The 16,521-nt window shown below is 41.2% G+C and overlaps 3 protein-coding genes across 3 annotated transcripts; all 3 read right to left on the reverse strand.

Moving 5' to 3' along the window:
- Positions 1–745: 745 nt before the first annotated feature.
- LOC309682164 (feather keratin 1-like) lies at positions 746–1,096 on the reverse strand (the record flags this gene model as incomplete). Its single annotated transcript, XM_082496188.1, has 1 exon — positions 746–1,096. The coding sequence occupies one exon, from the start codon at positions 1,094–1,096 to the stop codon at positions 746–748; it is 351 nt and encodes a 116-aa protein (XP_082352314.1).
- Positions 1,097–7,331: 6,235 nt separating this feature from the next.
- On the reverse strand, positions 7,332–7,682 carry LOC309682165 (feather keratin 4-like; the record flags this gene model as incomplete). Its single annotated transcript, XM_082496189.1, has 1 exon — positions 7,332–7,682. One exon carries the CDS (start codon positions 7,680–7,682, stop codon positions 7,332–7,334), a length of 351 nt encoding a protein of 116 aa, XP_082352315.1.
- A 4,911-nt stretch (positions 7,683–12,593) lies between these two features.
- On the reverse strand, positions 12,594–12,944 carry LOC309682163 (feather keratin 4-like; the record flags this gene model as incomplete). Its single annotated transcript, XM_082496187.1, has 1 exon — positions 12,594–12,944. One exon carries the CDS (start codon positions 12,942–12,944, stop codon positions 12,594–12,596), a length of 351 nt encoding a protein of 116 aa, XP_082352313.1.
- Between the last annotated feature and the right edge of the window lie 3,577 nt (positions 12,945–16,521).

A 16,521-nucleotide genomic window follows, 5' to 3' on the forward strand; every position in this document is an offset into this window, starting at 1 on the left:
GCAGCTCCCTTACTTTAAGATTTTCTGCTATGCTACAACAGGAGATGCACCCACTGCAGGTGAACATCATCTCTTTCCTTTGATAAACGGTCTCAGGCTGGATTTACCATGTATAGACAAAAGAAAAGCTTTTTCCACAACTGAATTCTGCCTTGTTCTCCCTTGGCAGTTGGCATGAAGTTATTTGCACAGTGTTTTCTGGAACTGATGACTTGCAAAGGGACCTGTTTCACTACAGGCAAGTGAGAAAAGGGGCTGGGAGAAGAAAGAAGTACAGGCAGACTCGGAGTATGATGCAGCACAAATTTAATGAGGCTGAGGAATGGAAGGAAGCAACATAAAGTGTAGGGTATACATTTCCATGGTCCACCAAGGACAGTACCTACTCATCCCTCTCACAATGACACGCTCAGCAAAATGAGATCTTCCTTCTTCATTGTTTAAGAGGACTGTACTAATTCAGTCATGCAGAATAATTTCTAATAATTACATATTTTACCTAGTCATTGTCAAATACAAAAAAAAAAAGCATGAGAGAACAAGACATTTGATCAGAAATATAAAGCATAACAGAAGTAAGACAAGCAAAGGCCTGATTTTAGGAGATACTGAGCTCCCACAGCTCCATCTACTTCATGTTGTGGTTGTCTACCATCACCCCTGAAAACCATGGCCATGAGCTCAGTCCTGTGTCGGGTCGTGCTTCAGTGTTCCTGGTCCTTTCTTCCTGCTCGCTCCTCACGCTTTAGCACGGCCCATAGAAGCCACTGCGGTAGGTGTTGTAGCGCCGGTAGGGCCGGCTGTAGCTGCTGCCCAGGCCTGGATAGCCAAAGCTCCCAAATCCCAAGGAGCTGCCGGAGGAGATGGGGACCCCTCCAGCACTGAGCGCGGTCCCGACAGCCGCGGATGCTGAGGATCCCACAGCGGTGTTCTGGGGAAAGGAGCTGAGGATGGGTCCGGGCAGGGTCACCACCACGGGAGAGGGCTGGATCACCACTGTCGAGTCCTGGCACTGCCTGACGCAGGGCTCGTTGCAGCTATTCGCCAGCGGGGTTGGGCCACAGGGGGTGGGAGGACACAGGTCGTAACAGGACATGTCTGTGGGGTGGAGGGAAGTCTGAAACACAAAAGAAAGAAATGTAATACAAGAATTTAAATAAAACTCTTTGTACAGCTGAAATTCTCTGATAAAGGGGAGTACATAACAAACTAACAAGAGATTCCATGGGGAGCAAGATGACATTTCTCACCAGATCCAGAGGAAGTACTTGGAAAATAGGGTCGAGCTTGCATTTTCTTTAAGGACACTATAGGGAAGGTAACACTGATGCATCTCAGTCAGGAACTTACCCTAAAGCCTCCATGCTCAGTCAACTCACCCAGGAACCATGGCACATACCGGTGCTGAAAACCTCTTCATTCTCATTGCAGAGAGTGCCCTAACCACATGGCTGTAACACTACCCTTGGGAAATGGCATTTTCAACACTTCCCTGTGCGGTTGTGGCTGCACACAGGAAAACTATTAGGGTTCTGTGTGTCCTAGAGAAATGGAGGTTGACTCTGCAGCCTTCAGATGAAGGTGCTCTGCTGGAGCAAGTAAGACACAGCTCATTATTCCTGGTCCAAGGCTTGCCTCTTTGCTAAACACTCAATGATGACAAACTTCCTACCTAACTCTAATACAGCAAATAACCTTTCCCATTTCATTCACTTCCTCTCATGCATGTTTCATCTTGGAGGTCCCTTCTCCCACTTTTAGAAAATGGGAAACCGAAGCTTAAGCATACAAAAATCTGTACAGTAAGAACTGGAAGGACAGGCAGCTGAATTCAGGAACGCTTCTCTTTTTGTGTATTGCTATATTAAAATCATCAGCTGATCTCAGAAGCTACAGTGCAAGTCTGTCAATAGTTGTTTGGAGGATGGAGAAGCAACTGGTTAAAGGTCACTCCTTGCCGGTGGAAGAACTATGAATTATGTTTCAAAGCAAGCATGGACCGATGATTGCTCTCTACATGGAAAGCCAGTGACCCAGAACTGCCAGTTTTGGCCAGTATCCCCGAGTTCTTCTGATCCTCTGGCCTTAGCTGAATTTTCCACCGACCAGCACACTGCTCTGAACAGACCCAAGAATTCACTACAGGTATTTTATGTTCAGCTGCAGGATCCAAAAACTTGTTTGGATTCCACAGTTGAATAAACAGACCTAACTGGCCAACTTATGGCTAATTGCCCCATTCAGTGATTTTCAAAACTGACCACGTACAGAAAACTTCCTCTTTCACACGAAACCCCCTTCCTCCCTCAGAGAAAAACCGAAATGTACTCCAACATTTGCAAGGAAAAGCTACAAAATCGGCAAGGCAAGAGTTCAACAAATAAAGGGAGAATAAATGGGTTCAGACTTACCTTATTCACCAAGGCAAAGAAGGCAAGAGAAATGGATGGAAGAGCCTTGAGTTGCTCAGGTTTTTATACTAAGTCCCAAGTTGCCCAACAACTTGGGACATTCTTTGTGCATGAAGTTATTTATGAGCCACTAACTGATTACATGTTTTTTTTCCCTCAGTATTTGTGTTTATTACTGCTTCACTTCCTTATCTTGTGGCATGTCTATCTGACCACAAGTCTCTTTCATCTTAAAATATTCTGGGCCAAGTTAATTTCTGGGAACACTAGAATGATTAATTCAGAATAATTTATTCTGCCTTCAAAACCCTTTTGGATGTGCCTGGTGCCATTAAAGGCGATTAAGCATAATTTACATAATGCAGTCCCTTGTACCCTACTCTGCAAGGTAAATACTGTTGGAAATCATGAAGAATTTCAGCTTTTGGAATTCAACCCACAAACACTTGTAGTTTGGGAATTCAAGCTGCTTGTAGGGAAAAGAGGAGAGAGTGATTTTTTTTCAGAAAATGGCCAAGAATACACACATAATTTTACCCCCAACTCCAGCCCCCAGATGAGAGAAGCAGCACAAATGCTATTTAAAGACAACACTGAAGACTCCTGTGAGAGTTGGGAGGAACTGAAAAGTGTTATGGCTGTGTACGAAGGCTGAGATATAGAACCACATTTGATACTGCTTCTTTGACGTGGAAAAAGATAAAAAAAAAGACTATTAGATGTCTGGTCTAACAAGATAACATCAAACAATAGCACTTCTGTGGAAGAGTTTGAAGGTCAAGTCTTATTAGCACAGGATCTTTCTTGGCTGTCTCCAATCCTGGGCCTGATCTCTTAGGAGTTCTTTATCTAAAGAATCCACAAATCCACTTTTATTCTTATCTCAGACCTCAAAACATCAGCAACTGTGTTTAGGTTAGCTTCCATATGCATAACTATATTGTGTCACTTAGTGACATTTGTTGTCAAGGAAGAGTTCTGCAAATGATAAGACTGCAAAACTCAGCTGTGGAGGCAGAAGAAATCACGTACAAGAATTCTTCCTTTCCTATTGTGCATTCATCTCCCCAGCTGTCTCTGCAGCACCTGGTACAGATGTGTTATAGATCAACGGTAGCCAGTTGGAGAAGTGTGAAAAGTATATAAAATGCCAATAATCTCTTTACTTGCAGGCAATTTTGCTGTCACTTTACAACCATCTTTGGATTGCGCAACAACATTGAGCCTCTTCTATAAGGGGGACTTGCAGAGGGTAAAATGCATAAGCAATCCTAGACACAGAGATTAGTACTGAGGGTTTTGCTCTCCTAGCGCTTTAATTACTGAGACATGTAAATCACTTCTAAATTAGGAGTGTCTTTGTGAAGATCCCCTGGGAACAGAAACTTGTTTGGCTTGGTCATAGGTTCCTGAGAACTTCAAATTTTATCAGAAGCTTTTATTAAAGTGCTTGGCATGCAAAGTATCATATTATGCACCAATTTAAGATAGGTCACCCATATTTGAATTCTCATATCACTTCTGTAATAATATATTATTAAGATTTGGGTGCGCAGGTCAGACATTGGGTTCTAAAATCTATGTCATTGTTCCCGGCTGCAGGAATTACAGTAGTTTTATTTTTAATTTAAAAAGATAGCTCAAGGTTTTGTTTAAGCCAGCTCATATTTCAAGGAGATTCTAAAATAAATTTCCCTAGCCTTTTTTAGCTTCATCCGCCCTGTCCATTCCTCAGTACTTGCCTATATTCTAAAGGATTAGCAGGTTTTTTTGAAAATAATTTCCTTTATAGCAGCCATTTGAGGAATTAATTTGCATAACAGTATCCATAGATTGTTTTCATTAATATTTTTTTATTCTTCCTTCACCCAAGCTGTGCTTGGAAAACACAAAATACGTTTAAAATAATAATGTGAGTTTAGAAAGAAAAAAAAAAAAATCGAGCAATACTTTCCGAGATGTCTACAGCCTTCTGTGAAAATAATTACAATAATTATTGTTCTGACTCCAGCCATTTTATTCTACGGTCAGAATGACTTAGCGGCCTGATCTTTGAGAGGAATCAAAGTGAGTGAATCAGCAGTTCACAGGTTTTTTTGTATAATCAAGGACAGACCTATATATTCAGATTATAATTAAAACTTTTTGCATAACATGAGAACATCCACCCAAGACACCCGTGAGTGACTAAATGTCTGAGAAAAAAATCCTTAATCAAAACAGACCTGGAAGGTTACTCACAGTAATCCCCACGTCACATTTCCAGGCACAAAAATGACCCCAAAAATTTGTGCATGGAGAAACAAACATACAGAAAATGGAAGTTTCCCTAGCAAGAAAAGTGCCACCTGCAATAAATTTTGAATTGCAATTTATTAGCTCATTATAAAGAAATGGAGGCCTCAGAGGCTTTGGGCCTTTGAACAAATCTGTGAAAGTTCTTGCAACTCAGAGCCCTCCTATGCTATTCCCTTCCCTCACCTTTCACACCAGCTCTGATAGTTCTTGCTTTTCTCTCAGACCTCATTTGTAGCTAATTGTGCTAATATAAATGCTTATTGACAGTGTTAGCAACAGCCTGAGTGTCCTACACCGCCCTCTGAAGTTCACACAATAATTTGGGCACCTGGTTCCAGTCCACTGCAAGTGGACTCGGCTCATGCCCTCGCATTATTAGCAATTCCTGGCTTACCGCTTAAAAAAAAAAAAAAAAAAAAAAATGTATCAATAGTTTCAGGTTGTTTGGTTCAGTCCAGTCAGACCACATGCCTCTGCATGGCATTGCTGGTTCTCTTGCAGCCCACCACTAGTTATTGGCTGTAATTAGTTGTTTGGCCCTGGCAGCTGAGCAGCGCACGCTGCATGTGAAATCTGAGTTGCCTTTTGGTGTAGGCAGAACCTGTGACTTGAGGTTCACAACTTCAGCTTCTGCCACTCAAATAGCTCCCTGAAGGCAAAGGTGTTCAACCATCGGTAGATATGGAGTCCTCAAAGTTCATACCTTACCATAGTTGTTTTCATTGTTAATGTTATTCAAATACAAAACTTTAAAATGACTATAGTTTGAGGTTTGGTTTGGCATCTTACTGTGGTCTAATAAGCTTAAATAATTTATGTTACAATTTCCCTTTTTGTCAAAAAATAAATGTAACTAACTACTGCATACAGATCTGTGGAGTATGCCTGCAAAGGGTCAGGTGTAGTGCAGTTGTTATGCTGAAATTCAATGGGGAACAGTAGAAGAAAACAACAACAAAAATTAATTTCCCCTGGAGCGAAGAAATTATTTATGCACCAGAACATCTGCAAAACACCACACCCAAAATGGGTGGGCTTTAGTTATTTTTTAAATACGTTTGAATAATTTTTCAAATGCAGATTTTAATTATACTCCCAATCGTAAGGGTGCAATTAGTATTTCTCTACCCATGCCCCTACGTGTCAGATCCACCTTCCTTGCAGAAGGATGCCTTGGTGCCACCAAGACTGATGAATACGCACTTGCAACCCAGCACCTCAGGGCGAGGGATTGCCCATAAGCATCGATACAAACCCTTTTCACGAAGCGTGGTTTCTTTCCACCAAGGGTGACATGAGATAACGCTCACCTGCATTTTGCTGCAATTACATGCCAATTCCCCAATTTTACATTTATTTCCATTAGTCATTTAGGAAGGAAAAGATCACACCCTACTTGTTTGCAGCTGGAGACCCAGGAATAAGACACATTCGTTTCAAGCCTTTCCATCCCAGTAAGGAGGTAAGGGGTTTCATACTCAAAATAAACTGAAATTACAGACTTTTGTGTGGGGTGAAAATTCAGCCTCTCATTTAACTCCACAGACGCCTGCAACCAGCCAAGCGCGCACAAGTACCTCTGCCAAGGCCAACCATTTCAGCAGCAGCCCATGAAGATCCACCCAGAGGCTGCAGGAGCTTGGTTTACAACATGACGGACAAATCTACATTTGAGCAGCCTTAGACAGCTTGGCATAAATTGCAAAAAGCACTCAATATAATTTTGCAGGGGGAGCAGATCTCCTCTTAGAGCAGTTGCCCCAAAACTCCCTCTGCTCATTTCTCTTTGGGGTCCCGCTTTGCGCAGACCATGGCCCTCATAAACGTTTTCTGACGAAGAGGAGGAATTTGAAAACATGCACTTTTAAGTGCGTGGTCTTATTCTCATGATTAAAACCAGACCTGGGAAAGGAAATGTAGCAAATCTATAGCACTTATATACAAAAGATCGGTTCTGTGTGTATATACAGCATCTGCTTTGCTACAATGTATCTAATTCACGTCCACTAACATCCTCTACTTTGCATATACAAGGTAGATACTTTATAACAACATTCCCAAAGTTTTGCGGCTGTAAAATGATTTCTTAACATAAGAGGTCACCAGCCAAATCCTTATTTCGAGGCAGCATGAAAATGTCGCTTTCAATTAACAGCACAGAGGAACAGTATGAAATTTGACGAAAAGTGAGCTGCTAAAAATCTTCAAACAAACACCGGGAGACTGGGATTGTGATGCTGCGTACCTTTAATGAGAGCAAAAAGCAGAATAAAAACGTACAAAGTATAAGTACATATTTCTAGGATTCAGTAAGACAACGGCTAATGTGTCTTTTCATCCTGGGTTTCTTTTCTCAGGGCTCCTGTGAAATGAGACAATAAAATCCCATCTACATCAACAGAAGAAAAAAAAAAAAAGTTTCATCAGAAGTAGGAAGTATTCAAAGAATAAGACAAGCAAAGGCCTGATTTTAGGAGATACTGAGCTCCCACAGCTTCAACAAATTCAGGTGGAGTTGTGGGTATCTACCATCACTCCCGAAAACCATGGCCATAAGCTCAGTCCTGCGTCGGGTCATGCTTCAGCATTCCTGGTCCTTTCTTCCTGCTCGCTCCTCACACTTTAGCACGGCTCACTGAAGCCACTGCGGTAGGTGTTGTAGCGCCGGTAGGGCCGGCTGTAGCTGCTGCCCAGGCCTGGATAGCCAAAGCTCCCAAATCCCAAGGAGCTGCTGGAGGAGATGGGCACTCCCTCAGAGCTGAGGTTGCTGCCCACAGCTGCGGAGGTGGAGGATCCCACAGCAGTGTTCTGGGGGAAGGAGCTGAGGATGGGTCCGGGCAGGGTCACCACCACAGGAGAAGGCTGGATCACGTACGTCGAGTCCTGGCACTGCCTGACGCAGGGCTCGTTGCAGCTATTCGCCAGTGGGGTTGGGCTGCAGGAGGTGGGAGCACACAGGTCGTAGGAAGACATGGCTGTAGGACAGAGGGAAGTCTGGAATACAGGGAAGAAAGTAAATGCAATATAAAAGCTCTATTAAGTTTATAAAAGTCAAGTAAGAGGATAACATATGTGAAAGTATCTAGGGTAGGTGGTCAGATAAGATGAGGGGTAATGGGATAGGACAAGGGGGAATGGTTTTACGCTGAAAGAGGACAGATTTAGATGATATATCAGGAAGAAATTCTGGACTGTGCGGGTGGTGAGCCCCTGGCGCAGGGTGCCCCGAGAAGCTGTGGCTGCCCCACCCCTGGAGGTGTTCAAGGCCAGGTTGGATGGGGCTTGGAGCAACCTGGGCTGGTGGGAGGTGTCCCTGCCCAGGGCAGAGGGGTGGAATGAGATGAGATTTAAGGTCCCTCCCATCTCTAACCATTCTATGATTCTATGATTTATTAGACCAAGATCCACAGTAGGCAGTATGAAAATAGCACAGGGGTTTCTCTTGGTTTTTATGAGGATGTCTCCACTCTGCAGCTGGCCTCTGAACCGTGGTGCCAGGCATGGTGTGGTTAACCCTAACCCACATCGGCAAAGGCATTTCCCATTCTTTGGTAGTTTCTCTTCGTACAGTCCCTTGGGAGAAGGTGCAGTTGTAACTGTACCAGGGGATGGAGAGCAGCAGCCGGAGCTCTCATCGGGCAGTGAAAGTGGCCCTGAGCTGAACATTGGCCCATAACTGGATTTAGCTAACAACCCAGCCAGCAGCATTTGCAGAACTACAGAAAAGTGTTTGAGAAGGATCCTCTGCTCCCAAATGTCATATGACCAGAACAGTCAAAGTTGGAGTGCAAAGAAGGATTATTTACCCGATCAGAGGTTTCTGCCTTGATTTGAATTCAGTGTATTAGAGTCTGCTGCTCTTCAGATCCCTGCTCTTCTGCCTGTGCAAAACAGGACTTGGGAATAGAGCCTGATACTCAGCACAGTTTTTTTCCTTTTTTACTAGTCCCAGTTTCTCAAGATGCAACTATATTTCTAACCATGTTCATTGGCAAGCTACTCCCTTAGCATTGGCCTCTAAAATGGAGCATGAAGCTGCTTGCTTTGAGAGACAATATTGCCAGTGTCCTCTAACTCCTGTCTCGTTACACCCTGCTTTACAAGTCAATAGAGCCTTTCTTTTTGATAGAAGTAAACCTTTCTAATTTTCCTTACCAAAACCAAAAAAGCTAGCAATATTTATAAAGAACTAAGAATAACAAAAAAAAAAAAAAATCAACAAAAAAAGCAGTCATCAAAGTAACAGTTTAGCATTTAAAAAGAGACTGGGTAGATTCAGACTTACCTGTTCACCTGGGCGAATAAGGCAAGAGAAGTGGATGGAAGAGTCTTGTGTTGTATAGGTTTTTATACCATGTTCCAGCCTGCCTGCAGACCAGAGACATACATTATGCATGAAATTATTTAATGATCCGTACTTTTGCATGCAAAATCCCCCAAACTGATCAACCCTATTTTTTTCCCCCTTTCAAAATCTCTTTTAGAATTGCTCTATTTTTTCCCCTCCCCTTATTACATTCACATTCCAGAATAGACAAAGCTTTCATCTTCACCAATGTGCACTCACTTAATTGCTTGGAAGACTGTGGCGACTCGTTTGAATTACAGCAGTAATTATGTTCCCTCCTAAGGCCAATGTACATTTTATGCTTCGTTTTAGTCATCAAGACACTGCTTAAGGGGAGTGTATGTGATGCTTCGTCCTTATTCAAGACTTCACTCCTTTAGGTGAATAATCATTCAGGTCTGAGCTGGGGGCCTGGGCTCCATCCACAAGCATTTCCATTTCAAGGACTCAGCTTTACCACAAGACAAGCTGTATAATAGGTATTCCCAAATTTTGCACTTCTGCACTATTTCAATCCCACACAAGTGTATGGCTGAGAAGAGCACCAAATTTCCAGGAGGACTGCAAAGGATAAAGAAAACTAAGACTGGCGAGAACTGCTGACCAGAGACAATAAAACACGTTCTAAAATTGCTTGGGCTGACCCACAGTTTTTCCAGTTTGCATGAATAGAGCTAATACAAACACATATAAGACTGCATTTCTTTACCCAATCATAAAACTTGGCTTCATTTCCCATGACAAAGACAAACAATCACACTTTTAATGAAAGCGCTTGATTACATGATCTTATTGCTTTGTGACATTTATTAACTGCCTCTAATTCTCGATACCATTTCGGTGCAGTCTCTCATCTGAGGAATCACCATTATTCCCACCTGAAATCTCAGTAAGTTGCTCAGATGTGCAGCAATTTTCACATAAAATTAAGTATGAAGGTGCATGTTAAAGATTGCTTTCAAGTATTGGTTCTTAGAGGCAGGGCTCTGCCTGAGCCAAACTACAGCGTCAATTGGAGTTCCACCCAGCAGTTCTCCATTACATTTATCATTACATGATTGTTTTGTGGCCTGCCCTGGCTCTGTTCCAACCTGCCGGAAATACTTGCACAGATGGAAAGTATGGAAAAAGCAGGGATCAAATCTCTCCTCTTAGCACCACCGTCCCCCACCAAGAGATACGAATTAACTCTAAATGAAGGGTGTCTTTATACACAGGTTGGTCCTGGTCTTCAGAAGAACAAAGGACTTCAAAGTTCAGAAGAGCTTTTTCACTAATGGCTCAAATATGCAAAGTTTCATGCTACCTAATGTTCAAGGTACGTGGCAAGATCTCAGCATCACCTGGCTAATAACCTAATTTCAAAGTGTGTGAGTCAAGATCACTCAAAGGACTTCACAAACTAATTCAAGGTAAACACCTTCAGAAACTTTAATTATTTTATTAAAAATTTTCATAATTGATTAAAAATATAAAGCCATACCTTCATCTTCTGTAAAATCCTATAATGTATATTAATGATCCTCCACGAGAAAATTCTGCTCTCGTTTTCTATAAAAGAAGGAGAGAGGCTTTTTCTTCCCTTTCCTCAAAATCTCTACTATCCAACATACTACCTGTCATCTTGTTATACATTTTGAAAAATTATTTCCTTATAGCTGGCAAAAACAGTCAATCTCCTGGAGAATTAATTTCCTTTTCATCTGTAGACTGAGATAGACAAGGAATGCTAACTTTTCCTCATTCTTCCCTCTAGGAACATAAACAGCTTTTCTTGGAGGGTATATAATATTTTAGAAACAGACTCATTAACAGCCTGGAAATGTTTTCGTTGATATTCTGCCAGTATAGTCTAATTAGCACCTAGAGTTCACCCAAAAGGTTGAGAGCCTTTGGATTTTGCTTTTTGGGATTCTTAAGGCTGGTGAACCGGGACGTAACAGCCCTGGCTTATGGATCAGAAATGGAGTTTTGCATTCCACACACTCAATTAAAAACCCTTTGTGTAACAACAGAGTGCTCCCATGACAGGCTGGTGAGCTACCAAATTGCCCAAGAACTGACAAATTACCTACAAGAACTGAAATTTGTATCATCTTTATGGTGACTTCAGAGGCTTAAGTGTAATAGGACGAGGCATTCAAAAGATCCACAGGTCTGAGATGAAAGAAGTTTGGAGGAAGGCTTTTCATCTGAGGCCAGGATGAGACTAGACTGGTACATAAACCATAAGCAATTTAAGTACTGGGAACAATTTAACTATTGGGGATAATTTAACTAGCTACAACAGAATTATTGGAATTATTTGAATGCCTCAGACTTTCCCAAGATGAGAATCTCTTCAATTCTTCCCCAAAATCTATAATTTTAGTAGCTGCAGGGGCTGTTGCAAATCTGGTTTAAATCTCAGGTCCTTAATTTAACAAAAATCATTTACTTGCAAGGATTTCTGTATTTATTTTATGTTAGCACACTCTTTTTCCTGTCATGAGCTTTTTTTTTCGAAATCTGTAGGGCTGCAGCCGGGACAGTAAAGACAACCAGGCTTTTATAATACACAATATTTGTGTAGTAAATAACAAGTAAATAGATCAAACAGTTTTGCTCTCTGTTGCAAAAAGCTGTGTGTATACCTCCTTTGAGGCTTCTGCTGCCATTCATGTTTTCCTTCACCAATCCAAGCATTCAAGCAGTGATTTGATGGTAAAAGTATGTAAATCTTTCCTTGCACCCTGCAGCTCCAGGTCAGTTATTGAGAGTATGAATCACAACAGGATTCCTTAAAACAAATATAATTACATGCTAGATTAGATACCCTGCCTTTCTGTTAGATTACAAAACGCTTCCAGCCTGGAGCATAATTTCTTGGCAGAGATGCAGAAAGCCAAGTATTATGATGATTCAGTGTGGAGTCAATATGCATTTCAGCTGCAAAATTAAATATTTTTCTGATCTTGAGCACTAAACATATCTTCTTCTCCTCTTATTAGTGGCCCCAGTGCCATTCATATCATGTCTCTGGTAGTGATGATCTATGCAATGATGAATTTCACCCAGAAAACGATTCAAAAGAAGGTAGGAGGGGAAGGAAAAAAAAAAAACAAAACAAAAAAAAACAACAGAAGACTGGAGATAGGATAAAAGCATAACTTTAATAATACCAAAGAGTGGATTAAAATACTGCAAAGGAACAGGTTTCAATACGGGAAGAATGGCACATCCCACGGTGATGTATTCCACAGACAGAACTCCTCTTTCAGTAGTTCCATCTACTGTCTAAAGTAATAATTTTTACACCATGCAGTATCAAACACAGTGATGCACAGCAGAACTACATACTTGATTAGAAATATTAAGTAGTATAACAAGAGAAGGGGCCTCATTTTAGGGAATGACTAACTCCCACAGCTCCATTAACTTGAGCTGGAGTTGTGGGTATCTACCATCGCTTCTGAAAACCATGGCCATGAGCTCAGTCCTGTGTCGGGTCGTGCTTCAGTGTTCCTGGTCCTTTCTTCCTGCTCGCTCCTCACGCTTTAGCACGGCCCATAGAAGCCACTGCGGTAGGTGTTGTAGCGCCGGTAGGGCCGGCTGTAGCTGCTGCCCAGGCCTGGATAGCCAAAGCTCCCAAATCCCAAGGAGCTGCCGGAGGAGATGGGCACTCCCTCAGCACTGAGCGCGGTCCCGACAGCTGCAGATGCTGAGGATCCCACAGTGGTGTTCTGGGGAAAGGAGCTGAGGATGGGTCCGGGCAGGGTCACCACCACGGGAGAGGGCTGGATCACCACTGTCGAGTCCTGGCACTGCCTGACGCAGGGCTCGTTGCAGCTATTCGCCAGCGGGGTTGGGCTGCAGGAGGTGGAAGGACACCGCTCGTAACAGGACATGTCTGTGGGGTGGAGGGAAGTCTGAAACACAAGACCAGAAGTGAATGCTATGTAGGAGTTGTTTTGCACTTACATTTGCTCCGCTCAGGCATCACTACAACAGGAGATTTCCAGGGATCCTTTTAGGAGTTGGGTGGGGAGTGAGTTGAGAAGGAAACCGAACTCTTCAATTTGCTACAAGAAGACGGAGGCTGAAATAATCCTCTCTCATTTGTTGGTGACCAGGTAGAATAGCTGGCAGCAGAAGAAAAGGACATATACATGTATCATTAATTTTAGTATTTTGATTGGCTGTATGTCTGGAAAGACACTACTGAGATCCAGCCCCAGGTATTCAGAGCACTGTAGAAGTAGTAATTATGAGTAATACCCAACCACAAACGTACTTATGGATAGGGTTCAATAGACAGCTGGAAAATTAGATAAAGAATTATTTTTCAGATTCCAACTTTGCCTAGGAAGAGATACAAATTTCAATACAGTTAGGCATACTTGAAGCTGAGGTCTGTGGAAATCTTTCCCAGACAACTTGTCCACAGATGTACCATCTATGAGAAAGCCAGGAGTTCCATGCATCTAGTTCCAACACACCAACAAACACAAAGTCACTGTTTCCTGTGCCCATCTCAGTCTTTTGAGTGCTCAGCTCTCCTCTAGTTTTTGCTATTCTTTTCCCTTGTCCTCACAGTCCTTGAAACCATCTCTCTAAACTTGCAGATGTCACTGTACCCCATAATGTAGTTTCAAAACTTGGCAACACTAAAACACCAAGCAGAACTTTTTGATGATGTCTATCATAATGAAGTCTGTTGATTACTACAGCAGAAGGTGGCTGAGGGTATGTGATTAGAGCCAATATCCTTGCTGAACTCACTATGACTATTCCTTCTAATCTCAGTACGCAGCATCATTTTGTCTTCGTTTAGAAAGTAGTATTTAGAGCTCAAAAGCTTGTGGTTCGACATAATTGATTTTTAAAACCCACAAAACTCTACTTTAAATCTTCCTCGTTTCCTTGCTCTCCAGCTGTTTCTTTTAATATATGGTTCATTTTACCCTCTTTTTTCCCACTGTGCCCAATAATAGATTCATCATAACAAAAATGGCAACACTGAAGAAGCCTCTCATGGCATAAACAGCAAAGAAAAGGACTTTTCTGGATGACATTTCAGAAGATACATGCATCCCCATCCTTTTCAAACACTGTTGTTTTCATATCAACCCAGCTGAAATTTCAGGCATAACAGACAATGGATAAGACCCTTAAAAGACGTAAAATCCACATTGCTACTTGAAAGATGATGGAGCACATAGATCTCTGTAATCATACGATCATAGAATGGGTTGAGTTGGAAGGGACATTCAAAGATCACCTAGTTCCAATCGCCCTGCACAGGTATTGTACCCATTCAGTTTGTTAATCTTTTTTTAGTAGTAGCAGCAGTAGTGGTAGTAGTAGTAGCAGCAGCAGCAGCAGTAGCTAAGTCACTCTGCATGTCTGAAAGCCCACATTTAAGTAAATTCATATCACCATTTCAAGCATCTATATGGCCAAGTCAGGGCTGCAGAAATACCTGCAATTCTAACAGAAAAAAAAAAAAAAAACAAACACCAACTTTTTAAAAGAGAAATATTTCCCTCCAACCAATCCAGCAATGAGCAAAATACTGTGGAGAAAAAAAGTAAGTAATCAAATTGTTATGAAGGCAAGAATTCAGCAAACAGAAAAAGAGAAGTAGATTTGAACTAACCTTGTTCACAAAAGAGGAAAAAAGTAAGAGAAGTGCGAGGAAGGACGTTGAGTTGAGTTAGCTTTTATACTGCATCTCAGATGGCCTGAGGACCACAGACATCCTTTGTGCATGAAATTATTTACCAACGAGTATGTCCTGAATGCAAAATGCTTCCAACTGATTAAATGTCTTTTCCTTACTGTTTATTATTTTGTTTTCACTTCCTTATCTTCTGACATACATATTCCGTCATACAAGTTTCTCTCATCTTCTGGTATTATGGACCAAATTTATTCCAGTGCCACTTTTCAGTCACAACAAAATTTATGCTCCAGTGTATGCTTCACTTTAGTCAAAAGGAAAAATATTAAGAAGAAATTATACAATACATAATTCATCACTGAAAGGTGTTCTTTTATTAAGAATATGGGTGTAAATCCTTAATAAATTCTAGTCTCCACCAATATTTACAAAGCTCTGGCTCCAGCCAAGCATAAGAACAATCTAGACTGAACTCCTGTGTTTTGTGAAGGCCCTGCAAAAAAACACAAGCAAATGCACACCTGAAACCCCACTGAATCCTACGAGAAAGAATCAGATCCCCGTGTGAAATTCAGAGAAAAATACTATTATATTATATCAAATTCGGACAGTAGCACCCTATTACACTTCAGTAACACAGTTTGTGGCACAGCTCCTAGCACAAGGGGACATCGAAACCTGGATTATCTGTTCTTTTATGAAATGAACCAATAACTCCCCTCTGTACCATCTCAGACCACCAATACGACTAGCACTTCACAACTCATATTGAAGACAGACATGAATTTTAAACTATTTTGAGGTATTATCCTTCCACAAGCTTAACTGTGGAGTCATTGGAGGAAAAAACCCACACAAGGACCTGTTTGCCATTGTATTTTTTCCCTCACTACAAACAGCAGTACAACAATGATTACTCTCCAGATTGATGGAAGTTTATTGCATGAGTGGAATATATATACAAAATTTTAATACATTTTTTAACTTTACTTTGCAATCTCTCTTGTACAAACTACAAGGTTGGAACCTCTCCTTGGAGAAGAGTTATTGAATATTGTGCATTCATAGATATCTGGGAAATAAAAGTTCTTGGTATTGGGTTCCTAAAGAAGAAAGGCTTCAAAGTCCTTCAAAATTTTCATTAACAATGTGCATATTCACAGAATTAAGTTATCAAACTGCTCACGACATATGATGAGGTTTTAATACCCTCATCATCTGCCCAACAGGATGCCTTTAAAACCTCTGAACCAAGAAGTTTATACCTTCACAAAGTTAAGCCATTTGTATTTTAAGACTCTATGAAAACCAACACCAAACAATTCTTTAAAGAAAAAAAAAAAACGATGTTTTACAAAATTTTAAACTGCTTTTCATATTCCAATAACATTATCTAAAGTGTCCCACCTATGCTCTTAAATATTTCCCTTCCTTTCCAGATCTAAACAGTGCTATGAACCCATAAACATGTAAACACGTACATTTTTTTAAATACAAATTCTTCTCTAGTACCAGGTGCTTACTGGCAACTTGGAGAATTATTTTTCCCGTAAAAATTATAACAATATCCACAGAAGTTTTCAACACTTCTGCTTCTTTCTACTAATACAAGAGCTTCTATTTGGAATACTACCTCGTATTTTAAGAACAGACTCATCAGAGATCACTGAAGTATTTTCAAAAAGACTCCTGAACTGTCTCCTGACCACTCCAAATTGGTATGATTGGCTCAAAGAACTCATCCAAGAGACTGGAAGCCCTCCTTGGAGATTTTTTTAAAGATGGTGAACAAGTTAACTGGC

Source organism: Vanellus vanellus (assembly GCF_965231255.1).
Source record: "Vanellus vanellus genome assembly, chromosome: 27".
NCBI classification, from domain to species: domain Eukaryota; kingdom Metazoa; phylum Chordata; class Aves; order Charadriiformes; family Charadriidae; genus Vanellus; species Vanellus vanellus.